Genomic DNA, 13075 nt, shown 5'->3' with positions numbered 1-13075 from the left:
GCCGCCGCCGCCGCGGGCCCGGCCCGCGCCGCCCGCCGCAGCGCCCCCTGCCGCCCGGAGGACCCCGCCCCCGGTCCGTCCCCGCCGCGCTCCCCCCCAGAGCGCCGCGGCCAGAGCGCGCCGTTCCGGCCGGCGGCCGCCATGGCCGCGGCGGGCGGCGGCGGCCCTGCGGGGCCGTGGGGGCCCGGGGCGGGCCGGGCCCTGCAGACCGCCATGCGGGCGGCGAGCGGCGCCCTGGAGATGGACAGTGCCGGGCGGATGCGGGTGAGCGCGGAGCGGGACCCCCGGGGCCTCCCCGCGGGCCCGGCATCACCGGCGGGTCCCCCTTCAGGTCTCCCCGGCCCGGCGTCCCCTCCGAGGCCATGGGTGGCCTGGGCGTGTGTCCCCGCCCCGGTTACCGCGGGGATGGGCCCGATCCTGCCCGTCCTCCCCGGCCCATCCTGCCCGCTCGCCGGGGCTGCGGCCGGGGCTCGCGGGCAGGAGGAGGCACCTCAGGGTTCCCGTGCCCCCGGGGGCCGCGGCTCAGCCCCATGTCCCCGGCAGGAGGCCTACGTGGAGTACCTGAAGAGCATCACCCTCATCGCGCAGGCCCTGCAGGAGGAGGCGGCGGGGGCAGGTAAGGCAGCGCCCGGCCGTGCCCTCGGTGCCCGCTGCGGTGCCGGAGCGGTCCGTGGCCGGTGTCCCTGGGGGGTGAGCAGCACCCTGCCCTCCCATAGACGGCAGCGAGGGGGTCACCCCCGACACCCCGAAGATGCTGAAGCTGGCAGAGCAGTGCCTGGAGAGGGTGAAGTCCATCGCGGCGGCGCTGGGTGAGTGCGGGGATGTAGGACCCGGGGGGGGGGAGGATGCTGTGCCGGGCTGGAGGGGCACAGTGACCTCTCCTTCCCTCCATAGGGAAAGCCCAGGCCAAACCGGCCGCGCAGGAGCGGAGCGGGGCCCCCGCTGCCCTGCCCAGGCACCGCCGTGTTCTCTCGGATGAGGGGGGGAAGCTTTCCCCATTCCTGCCCCCGGAGATCTTCCAGAAGCTGCAGATCACCGAGGCACAGAGCGCGCGCAAGTACGTGAGGGGGGACACGGGGCTGGTGGCTGCCGGGGGGCTGTGGGGCTGGCATGGGCCATACCCAGGCTCTGTCTGTGCCAGGAGTGAGGCACGGCAGGGAAGGGGCCCTGGCACCTATCGCTGTGCCCTGTGGTGGGTGCTGAGGGCAGGTTCCCAACAGGGAGCTGACGCCGCTGGAGGAGGCCTCTCTGCAGAACCAGAAGCTGAAGGCTGCCTACGAGGCGCGGGTGGCGCGGCTGAACCCCAGCCAGGCCCTGCAGAAGACGTCCCTGGCAAGTGGGGAGCCCCCCGGGGTGGGCTGGGAGGAGAGAGGGTCCCTGCTGTGCCCAGGGGACCCCTGCTCCATGCTGGCTGTGCTGGTGGCCGTGGGCTCTGGGCAGATGTCCCCAACACGCTGCTTGCTTCACAGACGCTGTCCCTGCAGCGGCAGATGATGGAGAACCTGGTGATCGCCAAGGCCCGGGAGGAGACTGTATCCTTCCTGGTGGTGAGGGTGTGCTGGGCTCCGCAGAGCCCCACATCTCCCACTCCTGGTGCTTGTGCCCCATCCCTGGGCCGATCCCAGACAGGCTTTTGGGGTCCTGCTCCCATGGTGCTGATGGGATGATGGAGGTGGGGAAGGGCTGATCCTGGGGGTTGTGCTCATCAGCCGGTTGCGCTGGGTGCTGCAGGGGTGTGGGAGCTCCAGAGCCTTAACTCTGCCCTGGCCCAGCTGCAGCGGAAGATGGAAGAGCGGAGGCTGCGGCTGCAGGAGGCTGCCAACAGGTAAAGCCATGTCCCAGCAGGGACCCCGGGGTGTGGGGTCACCCTGGCAGTGCCTTCACCAGCACCATTCCACCCGCAGGAGGTTCTCCAGCAGCGTGGCCCTCACCCCTGAGGAGCAGGAGCAGAGAGCCCTCTACGCTGCCATCCTCGAGTATGAGCAGGACCATGTGAGTATGCACCAGAGGCTTCGTGGGGACAGAGGGCTGTGTCAAGGGTGCAGGATGTGTGCTGCCCTCAGGTGGTGTGGGGCAGGAAGCCGTGACGTCCCTGGGTGCTGTGCCGTGGGGCAGGGTGCTCTGCCATCCCCAGTCACTGTGGGGGCAGGATACCATGGGGCAGGATGCTCTGCCATCCTCTCTGATGCTTCCCAGGACTGGCCAAGGCAGTGGAAAGCTAAGCTGAAGCGGAGCCCAGCGGATCTCTCCCTGGTGTCAGGGCTCTTCTCCTGTCTCCTCAGGTAGTGTTGGGATGGGGAAGGACCCTTCTTGGAGCAAGGGGGCTGCAGCCACATGCTGATGCCCCCTGCCCACCGCTCCCTATGCTTCCAGCTTCCCCGAGCACCCCATTGCGCAGCTCCTGCGGCAGCTGCAGTGCGCGGTGTACACCCGCCTGTACCCGGCCGTCAGCCGTGGCGCTGCCGACTCTGCCGCGGGCTCCTCTGCCGGCCTCGGCTCTCTCCCACTGGATGCAGGGGGCTCGCTGCCCCCCGAGCCTGGGGGCCGCCGGCTCCGCGCCTCCCGCAGCCTCCACTGCATGTTCTCGGTGCCTGAGCACGGCGCGGCCGGGCTGCGGCACAGCGTCTCCAGCACGCCCCTTGCTGCTGCTGCTGGCCCCCCAAAAGCAGAGGGTGGCTGGACAGGGCCAGCAGCAGCCCCCCAGACCCCCCGGGAGAGCTCCTTCGAGGACCTGGAGCGGTTCCTGGCATCGCCTGAGGGCTGGGCCCCCACGGAGCCCCTGGATGGCCCTGGGACAGAGGCGACACTGCCGGAGCAGCTGAAGGGCATCGTGCGGGACATCCATAATGCCATCGGTGAGGGATGGGCACTGGGATCGGGGGAGTGAGAGGACCCCTGCACTGCACTGTTTTAGCTGGAGCATCTCAGGGTGCTGGGTGGGGAGAACAGTGTGTCCTGGGGTCACTCACCGAGCATACTGCGTAACTCGTCCCTTCTCAGACAGGCTGCTGTCCCTGACGCTGCTGGCCTTCGAGGGGCTGAACACAGCCGCCGGCAAGGACCAGTGCCTGGCCTGCCTGGAGGAAGCCTTCTTCCCACCGCTGTGGGCCCCGCTGCTGGCTCTCTACAGGTACTGAGACCCCAGGGCTGGGTTGGGCTCTTGCAGCCCCCTCCCCGGCAGCCCCTCGCCTCTCTGCCTGCAGGAGCGTGCACCAGACCCACGAGGCAGCCCTGGCCCGCAGCATGGAGCGGCACCGGCATGCTAGCCCCACTGACATGGGGCTGGCGTCCCGGCTCTTGCCCCCGGCGCCCGGCTGCCCTGCGTATGACTCTGCCATTGAGGACCTGCGCCTCATCCTGCTGGAGACCTGTCCCCGCAGGAAGCTGGAGTGCATTGGTCAGTGCATTGGCTGGGAGGGATCTGGGGGGGATCTGGGGTGAACCTTAGCATCCCCTGCTCTCTGCCACAGTGCGAGCCCTGCGCGGCATCTGCGAGTGTGCTGAGGAGTACTGCGGTGCTCGGGATCGCCGGATGCCCACCACTGCTGCCATGTGAGTGCCATGGGGGCAGCCAGCCGCATAGGATCATAGAATAATAGAATAGTTAGGGTTGGAAGGGACCTTAGGATCATCAAGTTCCAACCCCCCTGCCATCGGCAGGGACACCTCGCTCTAAACCATATCATCCAAGGCCTTATCCGACCTGGCCTTGAACACTGCCAGGGATGAAGTATTCACAACCTCCCTGGGCAACCCATTCCAGTGCCTCACCACCCTAACAGGAAAGAATTCGCTCCTTATATCCAATCTAAACTTCCCCTGTTTAAGTTTTAACCCATTACCCCTTGTCCTGTCACTATAGTCCCTAATGAAGAGTCCATCCCCTGCATCCCTATAGGCCCCCTTCAGATACAGGAAGGCTGCTATGAGGTCTCCACGCAGCCTTCTCTTCTCCAGGCTGAACAGCCCCAACTTTCTCAGCCTGTCTCCATATGAGAGGTGCTCCAGTCCCCTGAGCATCCCTGTGGCCCTTCTCTGGACTTGTTCCAACAGTTCCATGTCCTTTTTATGTTGAGGACACCAGAACTGCACACAATACTCCAGGTGAGGTCTCATGAGAGCAGAGTAGAGGGCCAGGATCACCTCCTTCGCCCTGCTGGTCACGCTCCTTTTGATGCAGCCCAGGATACGGTTGGCTTTCTGGGCTGAGAGCACACACTGAAGCTGGCTCATGTTCATTTTCTCATCAATCAGCACCCCCAAGTCCTTCTCCGCAGGGCTGCTCTGAATCTCTTCTCTGCCCAGCCTGTAGCTGTGCCTGGGATTGCTCCGACCCAGGTGTAGGACCTTGCACTTGGCATGGTTAAACTTCATGAGGTTGGCATCAGCCCACCTCACAAGCGTGTCAAGGTCCCTCTGGATGGCATTCCTTCCCTCCAGCGTATCAACCGAACCACACAGCTTGGTGTCATCGGCAAACTTGCTGAGGGCGCACTCAATCCCACTGTCCATGTCAGCGACGAAGATGTTAAACAAGATCGGTCCCAACACCGATCCCTGAGGGACACCACTCGTTACAGGTCTCCAGCCGGACGTTGAGCCATTGACCACAACTCTTTGTGTGCAGCCATCCAGCCAGTTCTTTATCCACCGAGTGGTCCATTCATCAAATTGATGTCTCTCTAATTCAGAGACAAGGATGTTGTGTGGGACAGTGTCGAACGTCAACTACTCTACCCCTGTCCATCAGTTCCGTAGCCCCATCATAGAAGGCCATCAAATTGGTCAGGCAGGATTTCCCCTTAGTGAAGCCATGCTGGCTGTCACCAAGCACCTTGTTGTTTTCCATGTGCCTTAGCATGCCTTCCAGGAGAATCTGCTCCAAGATTTTGCCAGGCACAGAGGTGAGACTGACTGGTCTGTAATTCCCCGGGGCATCCATTTTCCCCTTCTTGAAAATGGGGGTTATATTTCCCTTTTCCAGTCATTGGGAACTTCACCTGACTGCCGTGATTTTTCAAATATGATGGCCAGCGGCTTAGCAACTTCATTCACCAGCTCCTTCAGGACCCACAGATGGATTTCATCAGGACCCATGGACTTGTGCATGTTCAGGTTCTTAAAATGATCTCAAACCAGATCCTCTCCTACAGTGGGGCCAAGGTCTTTGTTCTCACAGTCCCTGCATCTGCCTTCCAAGTCTTGGGTGGTGCAGTCAGAGCCTTTGCCAGTGAAGACCGAGGCAAAGAAGTCATTCAGAACTTCAGCCTTCTCCAAATCCTGTGTAGCCAGTTCTCCTGAGAGCTTCCAGAGAGGGTCCCCGTTGTCCCTAGTCTGTCTTTATTCGCAGTGTACCTATAGAATCACTTTGTGTTATCTTTCACATCCCTAGCCAAATATAATTCTAACTGGGCCTCAGCTTCCCAACCTGCTCCCTAGCTTCCCAGACAACATCCCTGTATTCTCCCCAGGCCGCCTGTCCTTGCTTCCACCTTTTATAAGCCTCTTTTGCCTCTGAGTTTCCTCAGAAGCTCCTTATCCATCCAAGGATGTTTCCTGGCCCTCCTGCTGCACTTCCTTCCAGTTGGGATGCAACACTCCTGAGCTTGGAGCAGGGATCCTTGAATATCAACCAACAGTCTTGGGTCCCCCTGCCCTCTAGGGCTATATCCCATGGAGCCTTACTGAGAGGTTCCTGAAGAGGCCAAAGTCTGCTCTCTTGAAGTCCAGCTTCTGCACACTCTTCTCACTGTCCTGAGGATCTCAAATTCAACCATCTTGTGGTCGCTGCATCCAAGGCTGCCCTGGAGTGACACATTTCCAATGAGCCCTTCCCTGTTGGTGAGCACAAGGTCAAGCATGGCACCTCTCCCTGTTGGCTCCTCTATTACTTGCAGAAGGAAGTTGTCTTCCACACAATCGAGGAGCCTCCTGGATTGCTTGTGCCGGGCCGTACCATCCCTCCAACAGATGTCAGGGTGGTTGAAGTCACCCATGAGAACGAGGGCCTGTGAGCGTGAGGCTTTTCCTATCTGCCTATAGAGTGCTTCATCCGCAGATTCCTCTTGGTCAGGCGGTCTGTAACAGATCCCCACAGTAATGTCTCCCATCACTGTTTCCCCTTTAACCCTAACCCACAAGCTCTCTGTTAACTGATCACCCGTCCCCAAACAGAGTTCCATACTCTCCAGCCTATCCCTAACATAAAGGGCAACTCCCCACCTGCCAGGCCTGTCCTTTCTAAAGAGCCTGTAACCTTCCATTCCAACACTCCAGTCACAGGAGCCATCCCACCATGGCCAGACACAGCAGAGCCAGGCCCGTGGTGGGGAGATCAGAGGTGTGGATGTGGGGGGTTGGGGAGTCCCACTGCCTATGAGGCTGATGATTCCTGTTGTCAGCAGTGGGGCAGACGACCTGCTGCCTATCCTGTCCTATGTGGTGCTGCAGACAGGGCTGCCCCAGCTGCTGTCTGAGTGTGCTGCCCTGGAGGAGTTCATCCACGAGGGGTAAGTGACTGGGGGACATTGGGGGTGTGCGGGTACCCCCTGTCTGGGGCATTGATGGAAGAATGGGGAGGGGGCCAGGTGGGAGATGTGGCTCCTATGGGTGCAGGTCTATGGGGTAATGGCCATGGTAGTGTCCTGGTTGTGGCATGGCCATGATGTGGTAGCCATGATGCTGTGGTGGCCATGGCAGTGTCCCAGCTGTGACAGTGTGGTGGCCATGGTGGTGTCCTGTCCTGGCCATGACGATGCGGTGTCCGTGGCAGTGTCCTGGTGTCTTGGCTGCTGTGGTGCTGGCTGGCTATGGCAGAGTGGTGGCTATGGCAGTGTCCTGGCCATGATAGTTCTGTGGCCATGGCAGTGCCCTGGTGTCTTGCCTGTGATGGTCCTGGCTGTGGTCATGTAGCAGTCATGATGGTGTGGTGATTGTGGCAGTGTTGTGGCCATGGTGGTGTGGTCATGACAGGGTGATGTCTGTGGTGGTGTCCTGTCTGTGGTGTTACCCTCTCTGTGGTGGTGTCCTGGCTGGGACGCTGTGGTGGCCATGGCAGTGTTCTGGCCATGGCAGTGTCCCAGCTGTGACTCTTCGGTGGCCGTGGTGCAGGTGCCTGATTGGGGAGGAGGGATACTGCCTGACGTCCCTGCAGAGCGCCCTGTCCTACGTGGAGTCCCTGCAGTGAGGAGGCAGCCGCGGGGACCCCTCCCCGCCATCCACCGCCAGGTGCTGCTGGTCCCCATCCCTCCGGACCCCGGTGTGCGGCCGCGGGGTCCCTGTGGTGGGGATGAACCGAGCCGAGCCCCCCCTGGTCGCATCCCCGCGTTGGGGCAGGGGAGAGCTGGGGCTGGTTTGGGGGTTGCTCCTCCCTTCCTGCGGGGGGCGCTGTGGGCGCGGGCCGCGTTCCCGCGGTTCCACCGCCTCGGTGACGTCAGCGGGGCGGTGGGCGTGGCGCGGGAAGCGGAAGGGAGCTCGGGTGGAGCGGGCGCGGAGCGGAGCGGAGGCTGGTGCTGAGGCTGCGTGCCCCGGCAGGATGTGCGCGGTCTCGGCGCTGCGGCAGCAGTACCGGCACTGCCTGGAGCGCGAGTTCCGCCGCGGCCGCGCCGTGCCCTGCTCCGACCCGGCCTTCGTGGAGCGGCTGCGGCGGCGGCTGCGGCGGGAGCCGTCGGTGCTGAGGGCCCTGCAGGAAGACGCGCCCGAGCTGCTGGCCCGGGGGCTGCGGAGCTGGCCCGACCCGGGACAGGCACTGCCGGGCCTGGCCCGCGCCTTCCGGCTGCTGGAGCTGGCGGCCATCAACCTCTACCTCTTCCCCTGGCGCAAGGAGTTCGGCACCGTGCAGGTGAGGGCCCGCGGGCCTGTCCGCGCCCCCGGGGCTGGGGGGGGGGGGACGGACATCCGGGGGTTCCACCCGTGTTCCCGCTCTCGTTGCAGACCTTTTCCGGTGCCTACGTGCACTCGCTGCGCTCAGCACTCCCTGAAGACGACCTAGAGCGGAGTTTCGCCCGGCTGGGCTATGAACGGCAGGACCAACACCGCTTGACGGTCTCCCGGCTCCCCCCGGAGCCCGAGCTGCTCGCTGCTGCCTGCGGCTTCTTGGCTTGCCGTCTGGAGTGTGAGATCCTGGTGGAGGTGGTGCTGCGGCTGCACCCACAGCAGCCCAGCACCGAGGACCTGCTGCGGGCCCGGTGGCTGGCTGGGAGCATGGAGGCCTGTGTGGAGATGCTGCAGCAGATGGGGATGCAGCCCAAGTCGGCTGTTGGCTGCAGCGACCACGTGGACCTTTACCAAGCCGTGCCAAGCAGCCCTGAGGATGTGGAGGGCGAGGACACCCCCCCTCAGGCACTGCAGAGTGACCCTGGCAGCCCACTGGGTGCCCTGGACATGCCACTGAGGAGCTGGGACTGCAGCAAAGAGCCCAAGGCTGGGCAGGAGCTGGTGGTGTCTGTTGGCAACCCTGACCCGGACACCTCCTCCTCTCACCTCTTCCTGCAGCAGGACCTCAGTGGGGCCAGCAGCCTATTCCCCGCCCTGGCTGTGGGGAGCAGACCGCCCCCGGTGCTGGGGGAGCCCCAGGACTCTCCCTGCCCTTCAGCTCCGGAAGAGGCCCCGGAGCTGCCCTGTTACCAGTTGCACTCATGCCTGCGCCGGGGCGTGCTGCCCTCCTACTGCTGCACCACATGCCAGCAGCTCCACGCCGGTGCCTGCGCGGCCGGGCTGGCCTGTCGCAGCCGCCACCGTGGGCAGGAGCTGCGCAGCGAGCGGCAGCAGCGGCTCTGGCTGCAGCGCTCAGAGGTGGACATGCTGCTGTCTGAGAGCTGCGGACCCCAGTCGTAGCACTGCAGCGTGTTGCTGGTGTGCACATCCCCATGTGCCCGCTGAGGGGTGTGGACAGCCACTGCTGGGCCTGGGAGACACTTTGTTCACTCCACAGACAGGGAGCAGTGAATGGGCCATGCTCTGCTTCATCCCCAGGGTGGTGGGAGCCTGCTCCAGCCCTGGCCCTCCTGCTGTACATGCCTGGATGCATCTCAGTAAAGTGCAGCTGCCTCGCAGTGTGGTGGTGTCCTCATGCTGTGCAGGGGTGTACAGGGGCGGGATGGGGCCTGCAGGAGCAGCTCTTTCCTCCAAGGAGAGTGGGGCCAGGCAGATTTAAGGCTGTGTTGGGAGGCAGAGCCTAGGGGTGTTCTTATCCCTGTAGCAGAAGGGAACAGAGCAGGGCTGTAGCTTCTTCCAGCCCAGGCAAAACCAAGGAATAAGGCAAATCACTCTGAGCTGCTGGCAGGTGTCTTTATTGATGGCAAAGTCTGGGTAACGCCATGCAGCCAGCACTGGCTGAAGGCCCCACGCCAGTGTCTTCCTGTGGAGCCCTGTGCATCTCTGCACCTCATTTCTCTTCTGCTCCTGGTGCTCCGTGCTGGAGCCAGTACAGCGCTTCCCTCCTGCACCCGGGCCATCTCTGCACTGGGAGCTGTCCTGGGAAGGGCTGAAGCCCCTGGTAGTATTCAGGCGAGGAAAGCCATCCCAGTTGGCGTGTGCCATGCTTCTCCCACGGGATAGAGCTCAGGGCTTACTGCGTTTGGCCTGGCCCTCGATCCCCACACTGGTGACAGCCACCCGCTTGTTGCGGTGGTGTGGGAAGGTGGGCATAAGCTCTGGCTCACAGGCTGTGGGGCGGAGAGCAGCGGTCAGTGGGGCACAGAGCACCCCAACCCTGCCCCATGGGAGGCTACTTACGCAGGGGCTTCTCCTTGAAGTAGGAGCTATCTAGGCAGTCCTTTGCTGTGCCCCTGCAGGGATGAGGATATGTGAAGGTGCTGACCTGGCTCCCCCTGGCCCTAGGGGCAGTGTGAGACACGCAGCCCTGTCCAGGCTGAGCTGCTGCTGTGTCTTACCGTTTCTTGGGGTCATACATAAAGAGGAAGTTGAGCAGCCGCTGCCCGGCCTCTGACAGCCAGGGGAACTTGTGCTTGAGGTTGTTGTAGGGCTGCTTCCGCAGCGTGTACTGGCTCACCAGGGGCAGCGTGGAGAAGCCCTGCATGGGTCAGGTGTGAGGTGGCGGCGGGCAGGGCAGGGCAGGGAAGGGCAGGGAGCAGGGGGCTGCTCTCACCGGCCAGATGTTTTCATTGGGGGTCCCCAGGAGCTGCACAATGAGGTCGATCTGGTGGATCTCTGAGGTACCTGGCAGCAGGGGCTTGTGTGCCAGGAGCTCGGCGAGGATGCAGCCTGCAGCCCTGCAGGGCCAACAGCATGCAAATCAGTGGAGATAGGAGAAGCCCATCCATCGATCCACCCTGTGGGTTTGCAGCCTCCCTCCTGCCCTGCCCTTACCACATGTCAACGCTGGTGGTCTGGTTCGCCATCCCCAGCAGCAGCTCAGGTGCTCGGTACCTGCGAAAGGGACGGCACTGACTCAAGGGGACAAATGAAGGCCCTGCTACAACGCTGTGTCCCCAGCACCAGCCACTCACCAAAGTGTGACGACTTTGGGCGTCATGGGCTTTGGTGGCATCCCATAGGTGCGTGCCAGTCCAAAATCAGCTGCAACACAGACTTGGGTTAAGGAGGAAGCTCTTGGCTCCAGCTGGGTCACAGAGCAGAGGGAGAGCTGTGGGTACAGTCCATGGCAGGAGCTGGACTAGCAGCAGATGGGGGCTCACCTATCTTCACACAGCCTTTGTCAGTCATGAGCAGGTTGGACACCTTCAGATCCCTGCCAGGGAAGAGCAGGTCAGTGGTTGGTCAGAAGCACCCTTCAGGCCCAGCTCCTCCTGTACCTACGTCTCCTGAGGGACGCATATCCAGGGCTCATAGGCAGCTATGGAGGCCTGAGCTGAGTGACCACGAGAAGAAGCAGATCCCATCATTCATCCAACTTTGCTTGCCCCACTCCTGCTCCCACATGGAACCACCAATTTGCTTCAAACCCAACCCCCTGCCCCAAGCTGCTTGTTCCCTAAGCATGGGTGTGGGAGGTGGAGAACACTGTAGTCCCAGGGCTTCCTCCCATCAGCTCCTTCTTCCTGTGCCCCCCCCCACTTCCCATATTCATCCCTCTGTTCCCACCTGTGGACGATGTAGTTCTTGTGAAGGTACTCCAGGCCCTTGAAGACTTGCAGGATGATGCACTTCACCTGCAGACAGACGACAGGAGCATCCACCTCTATGAGGGCAGCACCGGCAAACCCCCAGTGGTTAAACCCTTTTGGGTGCCCTCCAGCCTGCCATGTACGTCAGTGCTCTGCAGAGCATAAGTCCCCATGTTCTCCCAGATAACCCCACAGGCTGCCTGGGGGCACATTTTCTCCCAGCTGTGTTCCCCTGACAGTTTGCTCCAGCACAAAACCCAGCCTGGAAAGTCCGTGGAGAGTTCTGCAGTGGCCAGCTAAGCCCAGGCTCCACACACAGCCCAGGAATCCCAGGTCCCTGGTACTCCCCAGCCCTGCTGAAGCATAGCACAAAGTCCAGGGAGCCCACCCTGATGCCCAGTGTGATTTGGCAGCACTCTCCCAGGGGTAATGTGCCCAAAGCCTGGCCTGATCTTTACCTGAGCCTCTGAAAAAGGTGCCTGCATGTTCTCAAGAAGACTGGCTAGGTCCTGCTCGCAGTACCCCATCACAAGGAATATACTGTCATAGACAAGACACAATCAGGACTCTTCCCCATGTCACTTCTCCAGTGTTCCAGCACTTGTCTGCACTGAGAGAGGCAGCAGAGGGGGTCGTGCAGGTTCTGAAAGGCAGAGAAGACAGGAGACAACAGGAGGCCAGAGGAGGGAATCCCACCTCTCCAGATGGTTCCCTACAACCACCTCTTTGAGCTCCACGATGTTGGTGTGCCGAAACTGCAGGAGCAGTGTGATCTCCCGTAGGCTGCTCACGGGCATTCCTGCAAAGAGCAACAGCCAAGCTGCATGACTGCCTCGAGCAGGGGCCGGGGACGCCCCTGCCACAGCTCTCCTGCTCCTCCATTACCGTCTTTCTCACTGTCCATCCGCACCTTCTTCAGTGCCACGATCTCATTTGTCAGGGTGTCCCGGGCCCGGTCTGGAAGAACAGAACACGCGGTCAGCACCGGCAAACGCTGCCCGCATCATGAGCCTCTTGTCAGCTTTACCGGCTATTACTCCGAATCAACAGCGCCCTCAAGTGCACACGCTCCTGAAGCTGAGGGGGAGCACATGGGTGCAGCCCGCCCAGCCGCTGTGTGTGCCCAGGCCCGCAGGGAGCCGCCGGCGCCGCACTTACACACGATGCCGTAGGTGCCCTCCCCGATCCGATTCAGCTTCTCGAACTCCTTCACGCTTCGGCATCTCCCCAGCTAGAACCGAAGAGCCACATCACAGCGAGCGGTCACCGCGCCCGTGCCACGACAGCGCCTTCAGACACACTGCCGCGGGGCAGCCCGCGCTGCTGCTGCCGCCGAGCTGAGCAACCCTGACCGCGGGCACGCTGCTCAGTCCGCCCCGACCCCTCTACCCCGTCCCCGCACTGCGGAGCGGAGCCTCCCCGTCCCGGGCCTGCGGGCACCCGTCCGGCTCCGCCCCGCAGGCCGCAGGGGCTCCGAGAACCCCACTCCGCCCACAGCCGCGCCGCAGACCGGGGCTCCCGGGCCGCGCTCACCCGCTCCGCCGCCGGCACCTCGAAGTACCCCTCACCCCGCAGGCGCCGCAGCCGCAGCGGCTCCGGTTCGGGGTCCGGCTCCGGCTCGGGCCCGTAGCCGTCAGCCATGACGGCTCGCGCGAGCGCCATAGCGCCACGCATGCGCAGAACAGCGTACCCACGACAACGGCTGCTGGGCGCGGCCTCGCCGCCTCATAGCCACGCCCCGTGGTGACCACACCCCCAATGGCTCCGCCCACCCACGTGACCACGCCCCCTCGGGCGTCGCCCTCGACCCGCACCCCCCCCACCCTCCCCCGTGACTCCGCAGCCGGCTGGCACTCTCGCGAGAACCGGCGCGCGCACCCCGGAAGCGGCGGCACCGGCGGCACGGAACCCGGAAGCGGCGGCGGGGAAGGATGGACGGTACGGGCGGAACTGGGGCTTCGGCCGCACCGGGGGGGACCAGGACTGTG

At 63.2% G+C, this 13075-nt stretch overlaps 3 protein-coding genes across 3 annotated transcripts; 2 read left to right on the top strand and 1 right to left on the bottom strand.

Annotated features, from left to right (window-relative positions):
- The first annotated feature begins 119 nt into the window (after positions 1-119).
- VPS9D1 (VPS9 domain containing 1) lies at positions 120-7660 on the top strand. Its single transcript, XM_061370353.1, has 16 exons — positions 120-264; positions 544-616; positions 717-809; positions 895-1057; positions 1221-1332; positions 1470-1532; positions 1773-1825; positions 1905-1992; positions 2197-2282; positions 2374-2855; positions 3001-3130; positions 3204-3397; positions 3471-3552; positions 6402-6509; positions 7111-7227; positions 7534-7660. Exons 1-15 carry the CDS (start codon positions 142-144, stop codon positions 7184-7186), a joined length of 1926 nt encoding a protein of 641 aa, XP_061226337.1. The 5' UTR covers positions 120-141; the 3' UTR covers positions 7187-7227; positions 7534-7660.
- On the top strand, positions 7267-9053 carry SPATA2L (spermatogenesis associated 2 like). Its single transcript, XM_061370354.1, has 2 exons — positions 7267-7840; positions 7933-9053. The coding sequence occupies exons 1-2, from the start codon at positions 7289-7291 to the stop codon at positions 8833-8835; spliced, it is 1455 nt and encodes a 484-aa protein (XP_061226338.1). The 5' UTR covers positions 7267-7288; the 3' UTR covers positions 8836-9053.
- A 221-nt stretch (positions 9054-9274) lies between these two features.
- CDK10 (cyclin dependent kinase 10) lies at positions 9275-12729 on the bottom strand. The gene is made up of 13 exons (XM_061370355.1): positions 12621-12729; positions 12246-12318; positions 11973-12044; positions 11784-11886; positions 11546-11627; positions 11065-11132; positions 10659-10711; positions 10470-10539; positions 10330-10389; positions 10109-10232; positions 9894-10033; positions 9736-9788; positions 9275-9665 (listed from the first exon to the last, which is right to left on the bottom strand). Exons 1-13 carry the CDS (start codon positions 12726-12728, stop codon positions 9562-9564), a joined length of 1110 nt encoding a protein of 369 aa, XP_061226339.1. The 5' UTR covers position 12729; the 3' UTR covers positions 9275-9561.
- Between the last annotated feature and the right edge of the window lie 346 nt (positions 12730-13075).

This window comes from Neopsephotus bourkii, unplaced genomic scaffold, assembly GCF_033783945.1.
Source record: "Neopsephotus bourkii isolate Nb327-2 ecotype Australia unplaced genomic scaffold, CSIRO-AGI_Nbou_v1 NB_1541, whole genome shotgun sequence".
NCBI classification, from domain to species: domain Eukaryota; kingdom Metazoa; phylum Chordata; class Aves; order Psittaciformes; family Psittacidae; genus Neopsephotus; species Neopsephotus bourkii.
The sequence above is the reverse complement of the archived record's forward strand: the minus strand, read 5'-3'. Positions and strand labels throughout refer to the sequence as shown.

What these genes read in the sequence shown, in the direction of transcription:
- CDK10 (XM_061370355.1), bottom strand. Translation starts at nt 12,728, where the DNA reads ATGGCTGACGGCTACGGGCCCGAGCCGGAGCCGGACCCCGAACCGGAG. An exon ending in ACCACCAGCGTTGACATGTG is followed by an intron (nt 10,233 to 10,329) that starts GTAAGGGCAGGG and finishes TTGGCCCTGCAG; the next exon opens with GGCTGCAGGCTGCATCCTCG. An exon ending in CTTCAAGGAGAAGCCCCTGC is followed by an intron (nt 9,666 to 9,735) that starts GTAAGTAGCCTC and finishes TCCGCCCCACAG; the next exon opens with CCTGTGAGCCAGAGCTTATG.
- SPATA2L (XM_061370354.1), top strand. Translation starts at nt 7,289, where the DNA reads ATGAACCGAGCCGAGCCCCCCCTGGTCGCATCCCCGCGTTGGGGCAGG. An exon ending in AGGAGTTCGGCACCGTGCAG is followed by an intron (nt 7,841 to 7,932) that starts GTGAGGGCCCGC and finishes CTCTCGTTGCAG; the next exon opens with ACCTTTTCCGGTGCCTACGT.
- VPS9D1 (XM_061370353.1), top strand. Translation starts at nt 142, where the DNA reads ATGGCCGCGGCGGGCGGCGGCGGCCCTGCGGGGCCGTGGGGGCCCGGG. An exon ending in GGAGGAGGCGGCGGGGGCAG is followed by an intron (nt 617 to 716) that starts GTAAGGCAGCGC and finishes GCCCTCCCATAG; the next exon opens with ACGGCAGCGAGGGGGTCACC. An exon ending in CTCTTCTCCTGTCTCCTCAG is followed by an intron (nt 2,283 to 2,373) that starts GTAGTGTTGGGA and finishes CTATGCTTCCAG; the next exon opens with CTTCCCCGAGCACCCCATTG.